Source organism: Schistocerca nitens, chromosome 9, assembly GCF_023898315.1.
Source record: "Schistocerca nitens isolate TAMUIC-IGC-003100 chromosome 9, iqSchNite1.1, whole genome shotgun sequence".
NCBI classification, from domain to species: domain Eukaryota; kingdom Metazoa; phylum Arthropoda; class Insecta; order Orthoptera; family Acrididae; genus Schistocerca; species Schistocerca nitens.
In genome coordinates, this window is record NC_064622.1 from 6505377 (window position 1) to 6525143 (window position 19767).

At 39.0% G+C, this 19767-nt stretch overlaps 1 protein-coding gene across 5 annotated transcripts in view; it reads left to right on the forward strand.

Annotated features, from left to right (window-relative positions):
* Positions 1–15534, forward strand: part of LOC126202948 (fructose-bisphosphate aldolase) — a 139347-nt gene extending 123813 nt beyond the window's left edge. For 4 of the 5 annotated variants that reach the window (XM_049937050.1, XM_049937051.1, XM_049937054.1 and 1 more), the window contains exons 5-9: positions 2635–2863; positions 3713–3834; positions 7247–7324; positions 9955–10073; positions 14826–15534. In XM_049937050.1, the coding sequence (XP_049793007.1) occupies positions 2635–2863; positions 3713–3834; positions 7247–7324; positions 9955–10050 (525 nt within the window). In that variant the 3' untranslated portion in view covers positions 10051–10073; positions 14826–15534. The remainder of the gene's footprint in view (positions 1–2634; positions 2864–3712; positions 3835–7246; positions 7325–9954; positions 10074–14825) is intronic. The other variant, XM_049937055.1, reaches the window with a different exon arrangement.
* Positions 15535–19767: the final 4233 nt, after the last annotated feature.

The following is a 19767-nucleotide window of genomic DNA, read 5'->3' on the forward strand; positions in this document are numbered from 1 at the left end:
CACCAGTGGGCATTACATACAGTGTGTTTTGTTTGCCCCCAGCTCTCCCGAGGCACCTGTGTGTGTGGACACGTAACCTAGAACAACCTGTTCTAGTTAGACATAATGTTCCAAATTATTGTGCTGACAAGAGTTTTCTGTGACCATCCCACATCCAAGTTTTGTATCAGTGTCTTGGGTGGTTTTAGGAAATGACCATATGTTTTTACAGGAATTTAAGGGAACTGGATTCGGACAGATCAAAGAGTTTGTGTTTCATTACTGGTATCACCAATGATTCATCTGAAATTTTGATTGTTATTTGAACCTTCTGCTGCCGTTTATTCATGTTATTTTCCCTCTTCAATTATCCTGAGCTAATCTTCCTAAGAATTCTGTCCTTCATTTGAAACGTTTCCTCCTTCATACAACACCCAATATCTCTCATCCACTGAAGAGTCAATTTAGGTTGCTGTTCCCATTGCACTCTTTTGTCCATTATGAATATGGGCCCAGTCCACACAGTCTTGTAGGATATTATCAAAACAACTTGGTTTGAGGTGTGTTCACATTTTTGCTGTAAACTTCAGTTTTCCTTGTGGATTTTGTATAAAATATGCTGTATAGCATTAAGGGCTTTATAATGTTGTGTTTGGGACTTCGAGAGATGTGGCAGCCATTCAGTTCTCAATTCTGAGAGTGAAGTTCAGTTGTCAGTCAGTCTCAACTATTGTGGATTTAGATATTGACATTTAAAGGAAATCGGTACCTAAATAACATTGTTTCACAAAGCCAGTCGATAGATAGAGCCATTTCTCTATAGTGGTCAGAGTATCGGCAACAGGAATAGCCACTGTACATAGCCACGTGCAGATAGTAGCAGTCTGAAACAATCTGAAAAAGTGTAAGAGTTTTGAGCTGAGAAATAATTAATAAAGAATTGATACTTTTGCCATTTCAGAGTTGATTAACATTGAAGTTAGTCAATCAAGCCATCATGCGTGCCAAGTCAAATGGCCCACCAGATAAAATTAGTGTTAGTTATTCTCATAGCATGTGCGATAGTGCACAAGATTGCTCAGCCTTTGGCTCGGGTTTAATCCTTATTACCATCCCACTTCCAAGTTTTGTATCGGTGTCTTGTTTGGTTTTAGGAAACGAAATTAAGTACATGTTGGCAACACTGCCTATGGCAGATCCTGGAATTTTAGTTCTTTTGATAAAAAAGGCACATATTTCTGAAATCCAAATAGCAGTTGTGAAATTCTGAAACTCATATGCCTTGAATATTTCATCAGTAAATGTAATTGCTGAAAACTTCTGTTTAATCGGGATGGTGACTTCTACTCCTTCCATGTTAACTGTTTGTACTACAGAATAATTGAAGGATTTGCTTCCTAGTGTCATTCTGTTATGCTTTTCTATTTTTTTAATTTTTTACCAACTACATTACCTGAAGCTAAAGTCAAACACTTCTCTTCCCATGTCAGTTTTCGCCAAAGAATGTTTTTCTATTCTAAAGTTGAGAGATTCAACACAAAATGTGTTTTTTTAATCAGTATGCTTGTTCTGGTTTCCTTTTATGCATCTCTCTGTAGAGTTTTCTCCAATGACAGTTTCAAAGTTTGAGGTCAAATAAGATTAAAATTTTGGATTGTAGGAACACACTATCATGTCTTGCTCTGTTCAAAATTTAGAATTTTAGTAGTCACTAATGATCTATAACACCAATGTTCATTGCTCTTCCAGGCCCATGTGACCTGGCTGTTTATCTTCTAACATGAATGTTCTTGCAATTTAATACTAAATGCGATGTATTCAGTTAATTGTTGCCACTGTTGTATACCTGTCTTTCACTGCTAACGTTTAAAGTGCACCACTATATAATATGGATTGTTGCATTGAGCCATGATCTGTTAAATAAGTTACATTTTTAATTTGTTTTTAGGCAAGAAAAAGTTGTATAAAGTTTTGTATAATGACTGGTCTTTCACAGTGACATCATATAATACAAAAGCTGGTGCCCTGTCCATGGCTAAAACTCTGGTGTTGCTGTCTATTGTTCTTCAGACATTAATCCAGCACTCGTATGTCACACACATACATACAGCAAAAGTTTATAATGAGGAGAACTCTGTAGGAATTGTGATATTGGGTGCTATTTAAGTAATGTTACCAAAAGTACAAACCAAAGAATTTTGCAGAGGAAGTATGTGGCAATGTGATATTCTTCACTGCACACACATGCAGCAGCTTGCACTCTCTCTCTCTCTCTCTCTCTCTCTCTCTCTCTCTCTCTCTCTCTCTCTCTCTCTCCCCCCCTCTCCCCCCCCCCCGCCTCCCTCCCACCTCTCTCCCTGCCCCTCCCCCACCTCTCCCCTGTAAGTGGCAACCTAGAGTACCGTGGAAAAGTTTCAGTACATGAAATTCACAATTTAATTTTTTGGCCAACACTCTCGTGTTCTGTGCTTTGGTGTATATAAAGCATTTTAACTCCTTGTACTGTAGCTACTTTGATTCCACAGTTTATTATTTTATCCAATTGTCAAATGCAGTGTAACTGTGAAGGAAATAATAGGTCAGTGCTGTTTTCATAAAAATTGGAGCTCTCAAGGTTTCTAAAATGATTATTTTGAAGTGAATTTTATTTTTCAGGTGTTGCCTGATGGTGAACATGACCTGGAGCGAGCCCAGAAGGTAACTGAAACAGTCTTGGCTGCTGTATACAAGGCACTTAACGACCATCATGTGTACCTGGAAGGTACTTTGCTAAAACCTAACATGGTGACACCTGGCCAGTCATGCCCTAAGAAGGCTGCACCAATGGAAATAGCGCAGGCAACGGTGACCGCCCTGAACCGTACCGTGCCCGCCGCCGTGGCAGGTTAGTTTTTTGACGAATTCTATTTAGATGTAATTTCATTAACTTGAGCAGCTCATAACTGTGATTATCAGAGTTGTGCAACCATATTTAGATTTTTAAAATTCCCAGCTACGTGAAAGCTGCTACTGAAAGGACGAGGATGAAAGGAAAGATCAATGGATAGAATGAATTTTACTTCCATGGTGGAATTACATTTTCCTTGAGTCATAAGGAAAATGTAATTCCTTATGAAGCTGAGGAAATGAATTAAAATTTGTGCCACAGCTGTGACTTAAACCATATCTTGCTTACTAAACAGATGTGCTACACATTACACTATTGCAGCTGTATAGCTAACTTAGCTGCATGGACGACCCTAATTCAGAGTCCTTCCTAGCACAAAGGCATTGCTGAAGGCATGAATTGAAGTTTGTGTTAAGGATGGCATTGCACTAGGATAGTCCGTGCTGCTGTTAGCTATACTGCTAATGTGGTGCAATGGTTAACACATCTTTTTAGCAAGCAGGAGACCAGGGTTTAAGTCCTCTGGCACAAATTTCAGTTCATTTCTTCAGTGTCTTATCTTTCACTGCCATGCTTTAAATATGGCCTTAGTAGTAATCTGAGGTGGTTAAAAGATTTTGTTTTCAGGCTGCCACTGTGGCCTTTTACGTTTTCACACAAGTTTATCTGATGAACTGACACTTTCTTTATTTGTAAGACTAACAGCTATTACTCTGACTTCAAACAGACTAAATATAGAGTGTGCAATGTCTGTTTCACTGAAAAGAATGGATGAACTAACTACCTTATTATAGTAAGACATCAGTAAGTAAACATCAAGAATAAAGTGATTAAATTGTTTTGCAGGCATCGTGTTTCTGTCTGGTGGACAGTCTGAGGAGGAGGCGTCAGTGAACCTTGATGCCATCAACAAATTCCCAGGCAAGAAACCCTGGCCACTGACCTTCAGCTATGGCAGAGCCCTGCAGGTAAAAGGCTACTTAAAAAATTGTTTTTGAATAAAATTCTGTGCAGTAGGATCTGTGAAAACTGTGGGAGTTGTTTGTTTGGATCTCTCATGTTATGAGCAGGTGGGTAAAAGTGGTTTGTTTGATAATGGCATTAAAATTCCGATTTATGCAGTGAAGGCACTTGAAGTTCTAGACATTGAAAAAGTTCAGAACTTAGCAGTGCATAAAAAAAAGAAAACATAATATACTTGTGGAGTCAGCATGGAATTTTCCAAATGGATACTTTATTCCCTGTTAGTTGATATGAGTGGTGCCGAGATAATGTCAAGGTGTTTCGTATGTTTTGTGTGGAGTTCTTGAATCCGGAGAATGTTTGGATGCACCTTTCCGTGCTAGTTTATCTTGCGCTAGTTTATCTTTCATCTCTGCACACGCATTGCCTCCTAAATCTCTTTGAAATGGTTAACTGTAGTCTCCCTTCTTAATATTTAACTACTTCAGTTTTACGTTATTTCCAAATTAATCAGTACTCTAACCCACAGAATGTATACTGTGAACCTCTGTCGTATTTAGTCAGGCTGTGTTGTAAAGCTCTTTCCTCTCCAATTTAGTACCTCTTCAACAGTTGCTCAGCATACTCGTCAAGTGTTAAAACGATTAAAAAACTCCTGTTTTCCTCGTGCTTGTACTGCTTATCATAGTCTTTTCATTTCCATATATGGATGTACTCCAGATAAACCAAATAAATACTTCCAGAAAAATTTCCTAGCACTTGAATTTATATTCCATGTTAGAAAATTTCTGTTAAGATGATCTTCCAACACATTTGCCATCTCTGGCAAAATTACATTGTCATCAGCAAATTGTAATGTTTCTATATATCCTCCCAGAATTTTAATTCCTTTTCCAAATGTCTCCTTGTTTATCTCATGCTTGTTCGGTGTGTGAATTCTACAAACCTCTTTTGATTCCCTGCCTTTTTTTTCCTGTAAGATCCAGCACCTTAGAAAAATGTTGGGCCCAGAAAATTGGCCATTTATGCCATTACATAGTGTTATTGACCACATTTCTTTTTTAATATATTGTAAAGGGTTATACAAAATAAAGAAGACCTAGCTTCAAGGTTTATATTTCATATTTACTTGAGTTCTTTAGATTACATATTTTACAATAATGACAACAGAAAATATAATTATGGCAGAGTCTGAAGTATTCTGGCATCCAGCGAGGTATGTTGCAGTCAGGGCAATACCAACAATACCAGTTGGGTTTCTTTCCTTCCTGCTTGTTTTGCCAGTGAATTGTCTTGTACCCTTCAAACAGATCTTGGAAAACAGTGTTGGATTCTATTCCATCATGAGTTTAAGACAAACAGCAGCAGGATCTGTAGCAACAATATTAGCAACGAATAACTGTACCAGACTGGAGCTTATCTGAATATGAATTTTTCTCACGCTGGTACCACTCAGATATTTCCCTTTCAGGTCCAGACTCGTTGAGTTATTCCTCTTGAGCTTCCATAATTTCTTGCTCACTCAATAGAAGTGACGTATTTGTAGCAAAATTAGCAAATGGCAAAATTTAACAGGTAGACACAAGAAATTTGTGATAAAGCGAGTACACAATGAATCTGTCAGTTGTGGCAGCAGACATGTTCGCTACTGTTTCTTTCAAAGTAATTCTACAAATTGACAATAGAAGGTAGCATCTGTCAAAGGCCAGGTAATGAGATATCCTTACATTGTTCTCATAAAAAATGAGTCCAGTTTTTGAGCGAAAGGTGGTTCGTGTGTCGATAAAATCGTGGCTCGAGATATTCTCGGGTGCGGTATTTTGAACACAGTGACACAAGTTATGCTTGGGCTATCAAAGTGATAAGACTGCAGTCTGGTTTTGTTGAAACTGTAGGTAACCTTTTGCTCTCTGTATTTTATCCCTGGTACCTTCAGAATTTCAAAGAGTGTATTCTGGTCAACATTTTGAAATGCATATCTACAAATGACATAATGTTTGTTTAATCAAACTATGGAATATCAACAACATAAGTAAAGGATAGATTGGTACTCATTGTAAAGATGACACATTGAGTTGCAGACAGGCACAACAAAAAGATACTGAGCACATTAGCTCTCGGCCAATGCCTTTGTCAGAAAAGGAAACACACACACATTCATTGACACAAGCAATCACACCTCTTGCAGACATGACTGCCATATTTGGCAGCTTGGACTGGAATGCAGCTGTCACATGGAATGGAAGTAGCAATCTGGAGTGGGTGCAGAAAGGGAAGGGATAGCAGTGTACGGGTGGAGGCAGAGAAGAGTGCTGTCTGATGGAGCTTGCAGGGACTAGACTGGCAACAGGCACAGCATCTGGAGGCTGTGAGGCAGGGAGATGGGGAGGGAAGGGGGGACAGGCAGCTAAAAAGGAGAGGAGTGAGGAAAAGGAAAGATGGGCAGATGCACTGGCAGAGGGTGACACATAAGAGTGGGTGATGAGAATAGAGAGGAGGTGACAGGAGAGAGGGAGAGGAAACTGTGGTGGATGTGGGGACATTACGTTACCATAAGTTGAGGCTGGGATAATTTTGGGAGAGAACATTTTGGAAGGATAACTCCCATCAATGCAGTTCAGAAAAGCTGGTGGCGGCAGGGAGGATCCAGATAGCTCGGTTAGTGAAGCAGTCATTGGAATCAAGCTTGTTATGTTCAGCTGTATGTTGTGGCACAGGGTGGTCAACTTTTCTCTTGACCACAGTTCGGCAGTGATTGTTCATCCTGGTGGGTAGCTGGTTGGTAGTCATAAAAAAAGAAAAGAAAAAACGGGCCTTGGGGGCCCAGTGGTACTGACTGACCACCGTGTCATCCTCAGTCTTTAGGTGTCACTGGATGCGGATACCGGAGGGCCATGTGGTCAGCACACCACTTTTCTGTCTGTTGTCAGTTTTTGTGGATGGGTTAGTAAAGCTGTGCGATGATAGCTGTAGAGCGGATGTATGGCTGGCTGCTTTCACATGTGGCCCAGCCTTGATGATGTAGGATAAACCTGTGACAGGACTGGAATAGGAAGTGCTGGGTGGATGGATTGGACTGGTCTTGCACCTGGGTCATCCACAGGTGAATGATACCTGTGGCAAGGGGTTGGGATTAGGAGTGGCATAGGGATCGAGTAGGATGTTGGGTGGGCGACGGAACACCACTTTGGGAGGGGTGGGAAGGAGCTTGGACAGGATGCCCCTCAGGGCATGGTAGTGTTCCGCTTATGAAGTGCTTTTTTGTCTGAAAGCTAGAAGTTTAGCAGTGTTGTCATTTTTGTCAGCCGCTCAATGCTTCCTCTTTGTTGAGTACCAATCAGACCTTTTCATATTGTTGTTACTCTGTCCTGGACATACCGTTGTTCAACTTGCACGATACTGGACCTCGTGTTACAGGCTTCTGTTCTGCGTGCATGGAGTGGGAAGCCTGAAAATGTTGCTGCTGCTCAGGAAGAACTGAAGAAGAGGGCTAAGGTGACTATAATTCAGACTTTTTGATTGAACCTAGTGTTGTACATAAATGCATTATTTGCTAGACTTCTTGCACCATGTCATTTTACACCTTTTGCTTGTTGCTAATAATGAAAAAAAAAAAAATAGCAGCTACTCAGATCTCAATTTCAGACATCTAAAAAATGTTCTTTGCTTGTTTTATTAGCTGATAACCTATGAGTGCGTTTTACTTCACCAGTCTTAAGTAGTATAAAGTGTGAACTGTGAACAGCATAATTTTCAGGGCCTTGAGTAATTAATATATCAAAGAAGGCTTTGTTAGAGAAGACACTTAAACTAGTTAGAGCAGTTAATAGTATTGAACAAGTGTCGGGCAGTGATTTTTAAATACTTCAGCATTATGTTGTAAATTTAATGTGTGTGTATTTGACCTCTTATTCACAAGGACTGTGAAACAGTTTAATAGTTTGTAATTAAAAAACAGCATATTAAATGTTTGTGCCAGTGCTGTGTCGTAGTGTTGCTGCATATTATTTCCATGACAAAGTATTAAGTTGTACAGATGCAGTTGGAAATCTGTAGAAAAATTATATTTGTTTTAAAATGATTAACTAACAAGAGTTTTATAATTTGCTTGGGTCATATTGAGAGATTCTTGGCACGGACGTAGTGGTAAGTGGAAGAAGGCTCCAATGATGTAAACATATTGCAAACCACCTGCTACTCAAAATATTTCGTAGGTTTTCATCAGGTGAGCAGTGACCAGTTTTTATTTTGCACATTCATACTTCAGTATATGCATTTATATGGCACTGTAGTAATGTATGAACGTTTTGTTAGCTGTATGTTTCAGTGCTTGTGTCTTACCTCTGTATTGAACATGTAGTTTGTTTTCTGAAAAGTGCACGTAATTTGCCTATTTTGTGAGAGTAGTTTTATTTCTTGTAGTGTTATTGAAAGGACACAGCTGGTTGACAGTAGTAGTACATTTTTTTTGTAGGTTCACCATGTTACATTTCTGATGATAGATGGGGACAGAAAAGATCTCCTGTGTGTACTGTTCAAGATAAGCACTAAAATTTTCACAAATTGCATAGAAAAACATTGAGCTTCCTTATGAGACTGCCCAAATAGTCAGACAAGGAAATTCTTAATCACAAGAAATATTCTCAGAAATCCTACAGGAATTTTGCTGAACCTTAAATTGGGAAGTTGAAGAAGTACATGTTAATGTAACCTGTTTGAACCACCTTTATTTTGCTGATAACATTGCACTCTTTGCTTTAAGAGCAGATTAACATTGACACTGACTGGTAGAACTTATGGAGTAAGTTTCAAAGTATACCTAAAAAACAACTATGTGAAAAGTGTAACAGCGTATAATCAACACAGAGAAGAGGAAATTGTTTGAATCAACAATGAAGGACTGGGTGATGACTTTTCATATTTAGGGGGATTTAGACAATGACAGGTTAGAAGTAAAAATGGGTTGGTATTTTTAAGAATCTAAATAGTATTTTTGAACTAAGCTTCTGATGTTTCTGCAATGTTTCATTGTGTGGCAGTAAAGATGTGGGCCTTTAGTTTGAAAATTGCTCAAAATCTGAGGATTGCTCTGTAAGCAGTGGAAATTATTAGGAGACAAAGGAAAATAAACAAATGGGTCAGGGAACAGACTGGAATGGGAAATCTAATCCTAATCATAATGAAAGTTAAATGAATGTGGTTAGGCAGTGCCACCAAGAAGATTGATAGTAGGTGGATGAAGAGGGTTTTTGGGAGGATTCCAAGAGATAAAAAAAAAAAAAAAAAAAGACATGATGGTTTAATGAAGATGGCGAGATGATGATGGAAAAAGTGCAGGAGCAGCCTTAAAGCATTTAGCAGAAGACCATAAGGTAGGCAGAATTCTAGAGGAAGGCTTTACCTAGCAGTGGGTGTCAGAAGGTTGATATCTTTTAATAAGTATGTACTTTGCCAAGAAAATTAATGTGAAGTTCTGGCCACCATACAGAAAATAAGTGTGTTATTGAGTGGCACATCATATAAGATGATTTCAGGGACATCAGTGGAATACCTTAGTGTGACATAAAACTGACATTTGAAACCCTTAACAGAGAATACATCTTGTGGAAGAATTAGGCCTGCGTATTTTGCTACTAAAAGAATTACTGGAAGATGATACAGCCAATCCTTTGCTCATCTGGAGTTATTGAATCAGAATAATCAAAGTGATTGAAGATATTGAAAAGTTACGGATAATCTCAGCATTTCATTATGTGTCTGAGATGTTAAATTGTGTAGGTACCAACACTCTTGAGTTGTAGAGCACAGACTATTTAGAAGGTAAGCAGGATTGTTACACAAAAAATTAAGTGCCAGCTTTTGGTACACAGTATTACAGATTTTTTAAAAATTTATAATGGTGTCATCAATGTCTAAATTATGTGGCTTATCATGAGATGATAATTCAATGCTTAAGATCTATTCTTGCTAAAGTGGGAATGTTGTTTTTCCAACTTTGCTTTTCTCTATTGCAGTAGATTAGTGTAATGTAATGCACTGTAGTGTAGTGTAAATAGTGCTGTAATAACAGTATATTGGAATCAACCTGTAGAAGTTGAATATTAGAATTTTTATTGCTTCCACAGGCCAACGGCCTAGCTACCCAGGGAAAATATGTTGCTGGTTCCATCAAGACAGTGGCCTCTTCTAAGATCAACTTTGTTGCTACGCATGCCTACTAAGTACCTCTGCTTGTTGCGTAATGGTTTGTTGAGTTTCATTGCTAACCTATCTCTCTTGATTATGTATATATCACTCTAAAGTAAGTTGGTGCTGAAATGGTAAGTACTTAATTTCACCTTCTTTTCTTAAATCCTTCATTAAATAATTCACTCCCCACCTATAGCTATCTGTGTTAGTATATCAAGGGTTAATGAGAATGATTTTAAACAAGGTATATTTTCGTGGGTACAATGTTTCATAGAAATAAAGTGGAATAATTGTGTGTAGCAGTAAGATACTTTAAGGCAAACATGACAAGGACTTAAAGGAAATAGATGTTGCTATGCTGGATATGCATAATGTTTTATACAATCTGTAAATTAGTACAGTAAATTTGTTTTTCCAGAGTGATGGGGATTCTGTTTTTAATTGGGATTTATGGGTTAATTAATTATTAACATATGGTTGCATTCCTATACCAGGAGAAACTATAACATTTTTTAAGAACAGGCTCACACAAATAACTTCCAGGTCAAATTCATATAAATGATACATTAATGTAAAACAAATTTGAACAAACTTCTGAAAATCTTTTGATTGCTTCTGACCGCTGTTGGGTCTTAGTTAATTACTTTTTGATGATTGTTCAGTTTTGTGTTCCATAGTTCACTTGAATGATATAGTATGACTGCACACTGACTACTTACAGATGATCACAGAAAAGACTATCTAGTTTAAGAAGAGAAGAAAATATTTATTATGAAAAGGATAATTGCTACACACCACAAAGCGGAAATGCTGAATCACAGATAGATACAATTCTCTCTCCACCCCCCCTCTCCCCTCCCCCTCTCCCCCCACCTCTCTCTCTCTCTCTCTCTCTCTCTCTCACACACACACACACACACACACACACACACACACACACACCAGTTTCTGGCTGCTGAGGCCAGACTCGTGTGTGTGTGTGTGTGTGTGTGTGTGTGTGTGTGTGTGTGTGTGTGTGTGTTTCTTTTCCAACGAAGGACTTGTTGGCTGAATGCTCACTTTTGGACTGTCTTTTTGTTATGCCTATATGCAACTCAGTATCTCTGCTATATGGTGAGTAGCAATTATTCTTTTCATAATATTGTTACAGTCCCTCCTGGATTTTTTATTTTCTGTGGAGTATGATGTGCCTGGAAGGAACTTCAAAAGCTTACTTTCAGATTTAGCTTTGCTCTCTGTCCAGCATTTAATGTCATAGAGTAAGTGCTCAAAGAGTTAGATAATTCAGAGAGTTAGCCAACAGCATTGCTCATCCTTCCTGGGTTAGTTTGAATGAAGAATAATGATCTTTTTTTTTGTGAACTCTGATGATACTTTACAATGAATTTCATGAGAGAAAATATGGTCATTAATGAGTACCACATTTTACTCTTTTGCTACATATTTGTGTAACGAGGGCTTTCTTAAAGCTGTTATCATGGTGTAATTCCATATGACATTTGTGAATACTTATCGCTTGACAAACACATAATTTGAAAAGGGGAGGCAGCTTGCATATGTAGTGACTTGTTTTTGTATATACAAACAGGCACACACTGAAGTGACAAAAGTCGTGGGATAGTGATTTGTACATGTAGGGATGGCAGTAGTATCACATACATGAGGTATAAAAGGACAGTGCATTGGCAGAGCTGTCATTTGTACTCAGGTGATTCACGTGAAAAGGTTTCCAATGTGATTATGGGTGCACGATGGGAATCAAGACTTCGAATGTGGATTAGTAGTTGGAGCAAGGTGCATGGGACATTCCATTTCAGAAATAATTAGGGAATTAAATATTCTGAGAACCACAGTGTCAAGAATGTGCTGAGAATACCAAATTTCACCTCTCACCATAGACAACGTAGTGGCTGATTGCATTCACTTAATGACTGGGAGCAGTGGCATTTGCGTAGAGTTGTCAGTGCTAACAGAAAACCAATACTGAGTTAAATAACTGCAGAAATCAATGTGGGCCATATGCTGAATGTATCCATTAGGACAGTGTGGTGAAATTTGCTGCTCATGGGCCAGGATGCCTGAAGACAAACATGAATGCATTTGCTAACAGTATGATATTGCATGCAGTGCTTCTCCTGGGTTGGACCCTAGACAACTGGAAAACCGTGGCCTGGTCAGTTGAGTCCCGATTTCAGTAGGTAAGAGCTGATGGTAGGGTTAATGTGTGGCATAGACTGCATGAAGCCACTGACCCAAGTTGTCAACAAGGCATTTTGCAAGCTGGTAATGGCTCCATAATGGTGTGGGCTGTGTTTACATGGAAAGGACTAAGTCCTTTGGTCCAACTGAACTGATCATTGACTGGAAATGGTTGTGTTTGGCTTCTTGGAGACCATTTGCAGCCATTCATGGATATCATATTTCCAAGCAGCAATGGAATTTTTATGAATGACAATGTGCCATGTCACTGGGCCACAGTTATTCACTGTTGGTTTGAAGTACATTCTGGACCATTCGAGTTAGTGATTTGGCCATCCAGCCCACCCAACATGACTTCCATTGAACATTTATGAGATATAATTGAGAGGTCAGTTTGTGCACCAAATCCTGCACTGGCAACACTTAACCGCAGTTATAGACAGCTATAGAAGCTGCATGTCTCAATATTGTGGCGGCAGACTTCCAATGACTTGAGTCCACACCAGATTGAGGTGCTACACTACGCTGGGCAAAAGGAGCTGAACTCGATATTAGGAAGTATCCAATGACTCAGTGTACGTAGAAGGTGGTGGTTCCCATGTTGTCTACATTTTAATTTGTATTTGAATATGGGTACTAAATTACTATAGATGCTACTAGAAAGTACTCACAAGTTTTTGAGGTAAGTTGGAATCTCCCCCCCCCCCCCTTCTGTTAAGAAAGTTACTGAAAGCTGGAGTTTTGAATCAGCAGGTCAACTTATAACAGTAAAACCTTTTTCAGTTCTGTAATTAGTTCACTGCTTGTAATTAAACAAAGAACTTAGTCTTAACCAGTTTGGAAACTGACACTTTTAGACAATAAAAGCTAATTATTTTTCATATGCATTTTGTAAGAGACCAAGCTCTAATGTGCAGCAGGTGACAGTGTAATATTCAGTTCCATGAAGTCTCTTAGTTATCACATGTCAATGCGCCACACGTTAATCATCTACGTGTGAGTAGTTCCCTTACCTCATTTTTGTTTGATGCTTCCATCCTGAAATTTCTGTTAACATCATACCCTCTTTTGATGTACTATTAACATGATTTAATAACCAACTTCATATAATAAAAATCAAATCACTTGCATGTCTGAAGTCTTAAATTTGTTGCCTTCAGAGACTTTCCAAGTTGTGTAATGCAATGCAACTGTAGAAAGCCCTTAATGAACTGAGAATATTTTAAATGAGCTTAAAGAAAATTTACTAAACCAAGGGGGCAACTGATGGAAATGCATATGATGATCTGAAATCCCTAGCTTATGGAACCAGCATTGCCTTCTGGTAGAAGAGAGGCAAGGAGTGGAGAAAGACTATGGCAAAAGTCAGCGAAGACCTCAGGTCATGGTACACCTGTTTCCAAGATATTGGAAGAAAGTGCCAGAGATTTGAGTGGCGACAGGAGAAAATTGTTTTATCTTGGCAAATTCAGTGTTTTTTGCAATTTTGGTGCTATTTTCGTCATCGCATCAAAGTGCATTACATGGGAAATGAAATGTCTTAAGATTATATCTGAACCTCAGTGTTCAGGAGACCATAAGTCAAAATTCAGTTTTAACATTCCATAACTATCAGGTAAAAATAATAGTAAACTGCTGTCCTCAGATTTATAACATTTTGTATATGGCAAAATTAGAAATTTCATAATTTCTAAAAAAAAAAAAAAAAAAAAGGTAGCCTTAAGTCTCTCTTACTTCAACCTGTTCCTCTCTTGTGCGAGAAGGAGCCTCTGGTTTTGAATGCTAGTGGTTTTGCCACTGTGTGTTTTCCTCACTACCCAATTAGTAAATTTTCACTATTTAACTTAAAATTGCTGATGATGATGCATGATGATTCCATGTTTAATATTACAATTATTGCCAGTGTATGTACTGGGAAAAAATGAAGCTAAATGGATTGGCAACAAATTTTGTCAATCATTTTTCATACTGTAGCAAATGAAAATGTATGAAGGAAATTCACAAATACTCCATTTATTTTGTAATGAAAAGTTCACAGTATGTATGTTTGCTTTTCCATTCACAGAAAATTTTTACTTGCTTCAGAACAGGATTCACAGGGGCAATAGTCCGTGAATTTTGTTGATTTATTCAAACTACTTGTTAGTTGATATTTCATGTGCCACTCTAGTGTTGGCACATTGGCTACATGTTGGCTGTGGATTAATCAGACAGGTTAGTGTGTGTGTGTGGGGAGGGGGTAATACTGTTTACCACGTGGCTCAATGATAAAAAGACACTTTATGGACTGGGCTGCTGAGAGTGTGTCAACAGCTGTATTGCATGAGCAGTGCAAGTGAACTAATGCTTTGTTGTTACATTTTCAGTAAACAATTTGTACATGATATTGAAAGCTCTGATTGGACCAGTTTGGTTTCAAGTTCTGAAGTATCAACTAACAAGTAATTTTAAACAGGCATTAATCATTAAGTGCTCAAATTCACTAATATTACTGCTTCCATTAAAGAGCATTGAAGAAGTAATGGGTTTCCATGGGACACACTGTTTTTTGTTGTGTTGCTTACCCCACTGACTGGACATTAAATCATTTTTGTAATTTTCCCCCTAGGCCAATGGTGATGCTGCACAAGGAGTTTATGCTGGAGGTGTACAGGGAGCAGCTGCTGATGTTGGTCTTTTCATCAAGGATCATGCTTACTAATTTCCCAAAAGCAAAAAATAAAATAAGAACTATGGGTAGACTATATGTGGGTCACAAAGGCCGTGCCGTGAACACCATCTGGAAAAAAAAATACATAAAGTTTGTAATAACATTTGACGCATTTTTTCCTATTTTAGATGGTTAACTCAAGTAATCAGTGTTAATGGAGTCCAGTTTTAGCTTACACTTGTACATGTGACCGTCATGTCTTATACTGACGGTTTTACCAGTTGTGATTTGCTGTTGTGATCAATTTACAGAGGATAGGTATGAATATATATACAACAATCATATAAATGAATAATATATATGTATACATAAAAGAAACTATATAGATTTCAGATACGTGTTTAACATTTTCTTCTAGTTGTTTACCTGTTGCAAAAGTGAAAAATGGAAAGCAGAAATGCAGCTGTAAAATTATGTAACCTATAAGAAACTGTGTGTATATATTTCCTTAGTATTTTCTGTATGTATCCACAGTGCTTCTTGGTTACCTATGCTATTGTCGATGTCAAGAAAAGAACAAGTCACTATTGTATCAATTCTCCTGTGTAAGACAACCAACCCTTGTAAATGCTGTGGAGGAAGGTCAATAAAAGTCTTTGAACATCAAGAGTTTATACACAAGCCCTGAAAACATAACTGACTTTCCCCACATCCAAGTAAAATGTGTTCCTATATTTAACAAAAAAATTAAATTGGAAGACAGGAATACATTCGTGAAAAATAAAACAAACTTCAGATTACCATCGTATGCCTGACAGATATTGATTCTTTGTTGTTCATAAAACAGTGAAGAAAATTGTATATTCAATTATAAGCCCATGTAGACCTTCATAGTTTCATATTCCCCACTCCCATACCCTTCCTGAATCCCAACACTAACCACCATTTCAAATTTTACTTGCATTCTGCTGCTTCCACGTCATAACAAATATAGTAACCTTTTAAATTACCCATTCTGTGTTACTGATAGAGGCAACATGTCACACTTAAGGTGGCCATTAATCCCCAAAGAATATCATGAATACCATCACAGATAAGTGCAGCAGTGCTAGGCAATATTGGTTCATATCAGAAGTCTCTATTTGATGTTTTCTCAGATCACATCATGTAAAACATTTTGTATTCATTTTGATGCCCATGGTTAAAATACCTTCAGCTACTCAACAGGTCTAATTTTTGAAAATACAAGAATTATGGAACTCATTTTATTGTACAGAAAATGAAAATTTCCTCTGTGGGAATCAACAAGGAGGAATCTTATGAATCTTGGTTCATTCTGTTTGCCATCAGATCTGGGCAGTGGTGCTCAAGTTGATGTATTTCTTGGCTGCTGGAAGTGATTAAGCACGGTTCCACACTACTGCTTAGTGAACAAAATATGAGCTTACCAAGCCTCATAACAGCTTTGGGACTGGATTCAGAATTCCACAGCAGATGGAACTCAAAATAAAATAAAAGGGCTAAATCATCAGATGTAAAAATAACTTTGGGAGTGCCCCAAGAGGTGTGAAAGGTCCATTACTGTTCACATGTATGGATAACCTAGAGGATACTGCTAGAAGCTCTGTTAGGCTATTTACAGACAATGTTCTGGATTATGGGAATGAAGGATATTTTGTAGGGAGAGTTCCCAAATGTGCAGTTCATAAAACCCGCTGTTGGTGGGAAGACTACAGATGGCACAAGCTGTGTAGCAGTTGTTGAAGTCTAGCACATCATGTTGTACAGTGTGCTTGGCAGCTGGGTGGTCCAGTTGTCTCTTGGCCACAGTTTGGTGGTGGCCATCACGTCTTTGGCAGATCTTGCATCTAGATCTGTTATAGTTAGTCAAAACCCTTTCAGAGACCATGATTGAGCTGCTCCTGTTCTAAGTGGTAACTTGGCTGGCCAGTGGGTATGTGGAGGATGGTAGGTGACTGGGGCGACAAGGGGTCTGAAATCTGCCTCTGGACAAGATGGCGAGGGTACTTTCAGTCCGTGAAGGCCTCAGTGAGACCCTCGGCTTATTTGGAGAGGGACTGCTCATTAGTGCAGATGAAACAACTGCCAGTGGCTCATCTGTGTAGAAGGGACTTCTTGATGTTTAATGGGTGGCAGCTGTTGAAATGGAAGTATTATTGGTGGTTGGTAGGTCTGATGTGGACTGCCTTGGTTCACATCCATGGAGCCATCCATGAGGTAGACATCAAGGAAGGTGGCTCGTTGGCCTGAGCAGGACCAAGTGAAGTGAAAGGAGGAGAAAGTGGCGAGATTCTGGAGAATTGTGGCTAGGGTGTCCTAACCCTTGGTCCAGATAACAGAGATGTCTTCAGCGAACTAACAAGTGGAGGAGTCTGGGACTCTGGATGGTTAGGAAGGATTACTCTAGATGTTTCTTGAATTGGTGGGCATAGGATGGTGTCGTGTAAGTGCCCATTGCTGTACCAGGTATTTGTTCGTAGATGATGCCTTCAAAGGAGAAGTAATTGTGAGTGAGGGTATAGTTGGTCATGTTGCCAGTAAGGAGGTTGTGGGTTTAGCGCAAGTCAGGCACTGGGGAAGGTAATGTTAATGGTGGGCATTGTAGATGTTATTGTGGAGGGACGTGGCATCAAACAGTGATGAGCACGGCTGTGGGTGACAAAGGGAGTGGAAATGTGGAGAGTTGGGTGAGGAACTGGTTAATGTCTTTTATGTTGTTGTTGTTGTGGTCTTCAGTCCTGAGACTGGTTTGATGCAGCTGCCCGCATCTCGTGGTCGTGCGGTAGCGTTCTCGCTTCCCATGCCCGGGTTCCCGGGTTCGATTCCCGGCGGGGTCAGGGATTTTCTCTGCCTCGTGATGGCTGGGTGTTGTGTGCTGTCCTTAGGTTAGTTAGGTTTAAGTAGTTCTAAGTTCTAGGGGACTGATGACCATAGATGTTAAGTCCCATAGTGCTCAGAGCCATTTGATGCAGCTCTCCATGCTACTCTATCCTGTGCAAGCTTCTTCATCTCCCATTACCTACTGCAACCTACATCCTTCTGAATCTGCTTAGTGTATTCATCTCTTGGTCTCCCTCTACGGTTTTTACCCTCCACGCTGCCCTCCAATGCTAAATTAGTGATCCCTTGATGCCTCAAAACATGTCCTACCAACCGATCCCTTCTTCTAGTCAAGTTGTGCCACAAACTCCTCTTCTCCCCAATCCTATTCAGTACCTCCTCATTAGTTATGTGATCTACCCATCTAATTTTCAGCATTCTTCTGTAGCACCACATTTCGAAAGCTTCTATTCTCTTCTTGTCCAAACTATTTATCGTCCATGTTTCATTTCCATACATGGCTACACTCCATACAAATACTTTCAGAAACAACTTCCTGACACTTAAATCTATACTCAATGTTAACAAATTTCTCTTCTTCAGAAACGATTTCCTTGCCATTGCCAGTCTACATTTTATATCCTCTCTACTTCGACCATCATCAGTTATTTTACTCCCTAAATAGCAAAACTCCTTTACTACTTTAAGTGTCTCATTTCCTAATCTAATTCCCTCAGCATCACCCGATTTAATTTGACTACATTCCATTATCCTCGTTTTGGTTTTGTTGCTGTTCATCTTATATTCTCCTTTAAAGACACTGTCCATTCCGTTCAACAGCTCTTCCAAGTCCTTTGCTGTCTCTGACAGAATTACAATGTCATCGGCGAACCTCAAAGTTTTTACTTCTTCTCCATGAATTTTAATACCTACTCCGAATTTTTCTTTTGTTTCCTTTACTGCTTGCTCAATATACAGATTGAATAACATCAGGGAGAGGCTACAACCCTGTCTCACTCCTTTCCCAACCACTGCTTCCCTTTCATGCCCCTCGACTCTTATAACTGCCATCTGGTTTCTGTACAAATTGTAAATAGCTTTTCGCTCCCTGTATTTTACCCCTGCCACCTTCAGAATTTGAAAGAGAGTATTCCAGTTAACATTGTCAAAAGCTTTCTCTAAGTCTACAAATGCTAGAAACGTAGGTTTGCCTTTTCTTAATCTTTCTTCTAAGATAAGTTGTAAGGTTAGTATTGCCTCACGTGTTCCAACATTTCTACGGAATCCAAACTGATCTTCCCCGAGGTCCGCTTCTACCAGTTTTTCCATTCGTCTGTAAAGAATTCGCGTTAGTATTTTGCAGCTGTGACTTATTAAACTGATAGTTCGGTAATTTTCACATCTGTCAACACCTGCTTTCTTTGGGATTGGAATTATTATATTCTTCTTGAAGTCTGAGGGTATTTCGCCTGTCTCATACATCTTGCTCACCAGATGGTAGAGTTTTGTCATGACTGGCTCTCCCAAGGCCATCAGTAGTTCTCATGGAATGTTGTCTACTCCCGGGGCCTTGTTTCGACTCAGGTCTTTCAGTGCTCTATCAAACTCTTCACGCAGTATCTTATCTCCCATTTCGTCTTCATCTACATCCTCTTCCATTTCCATAATATTGTCCTCAAGTACATTTCTCTTGTATAAACCCTCTATATACTCCTTCCACCTGTCTGCCTTCCCTTCTTTGCTGAGAACTGGGTTTCCATCTGAGCTCTTGATATTCATACAAGTGGTTCTCTTCTCTCCAAAGGTCTCTTTAATTTTCCTGTAGGCAGTATCTATCTTACCCCTAGTGAGACAAGCCTCTACTTCCTTACATTTGTCCTCTAGCCATCCCTGCTTAGCCATTTTGCACTTCCTGTCGATCTCATTTTTGAGACGTTTGTATTCCTTTTTGCCTGCTTCATTTACTGCATTTTTATATTTTCTCCTTTCATCAATTAAATTCAATATTTCTTCTGTTACCCAAGGATTTCTATTAGCCCTCGTCTTTTTACCTACTTGA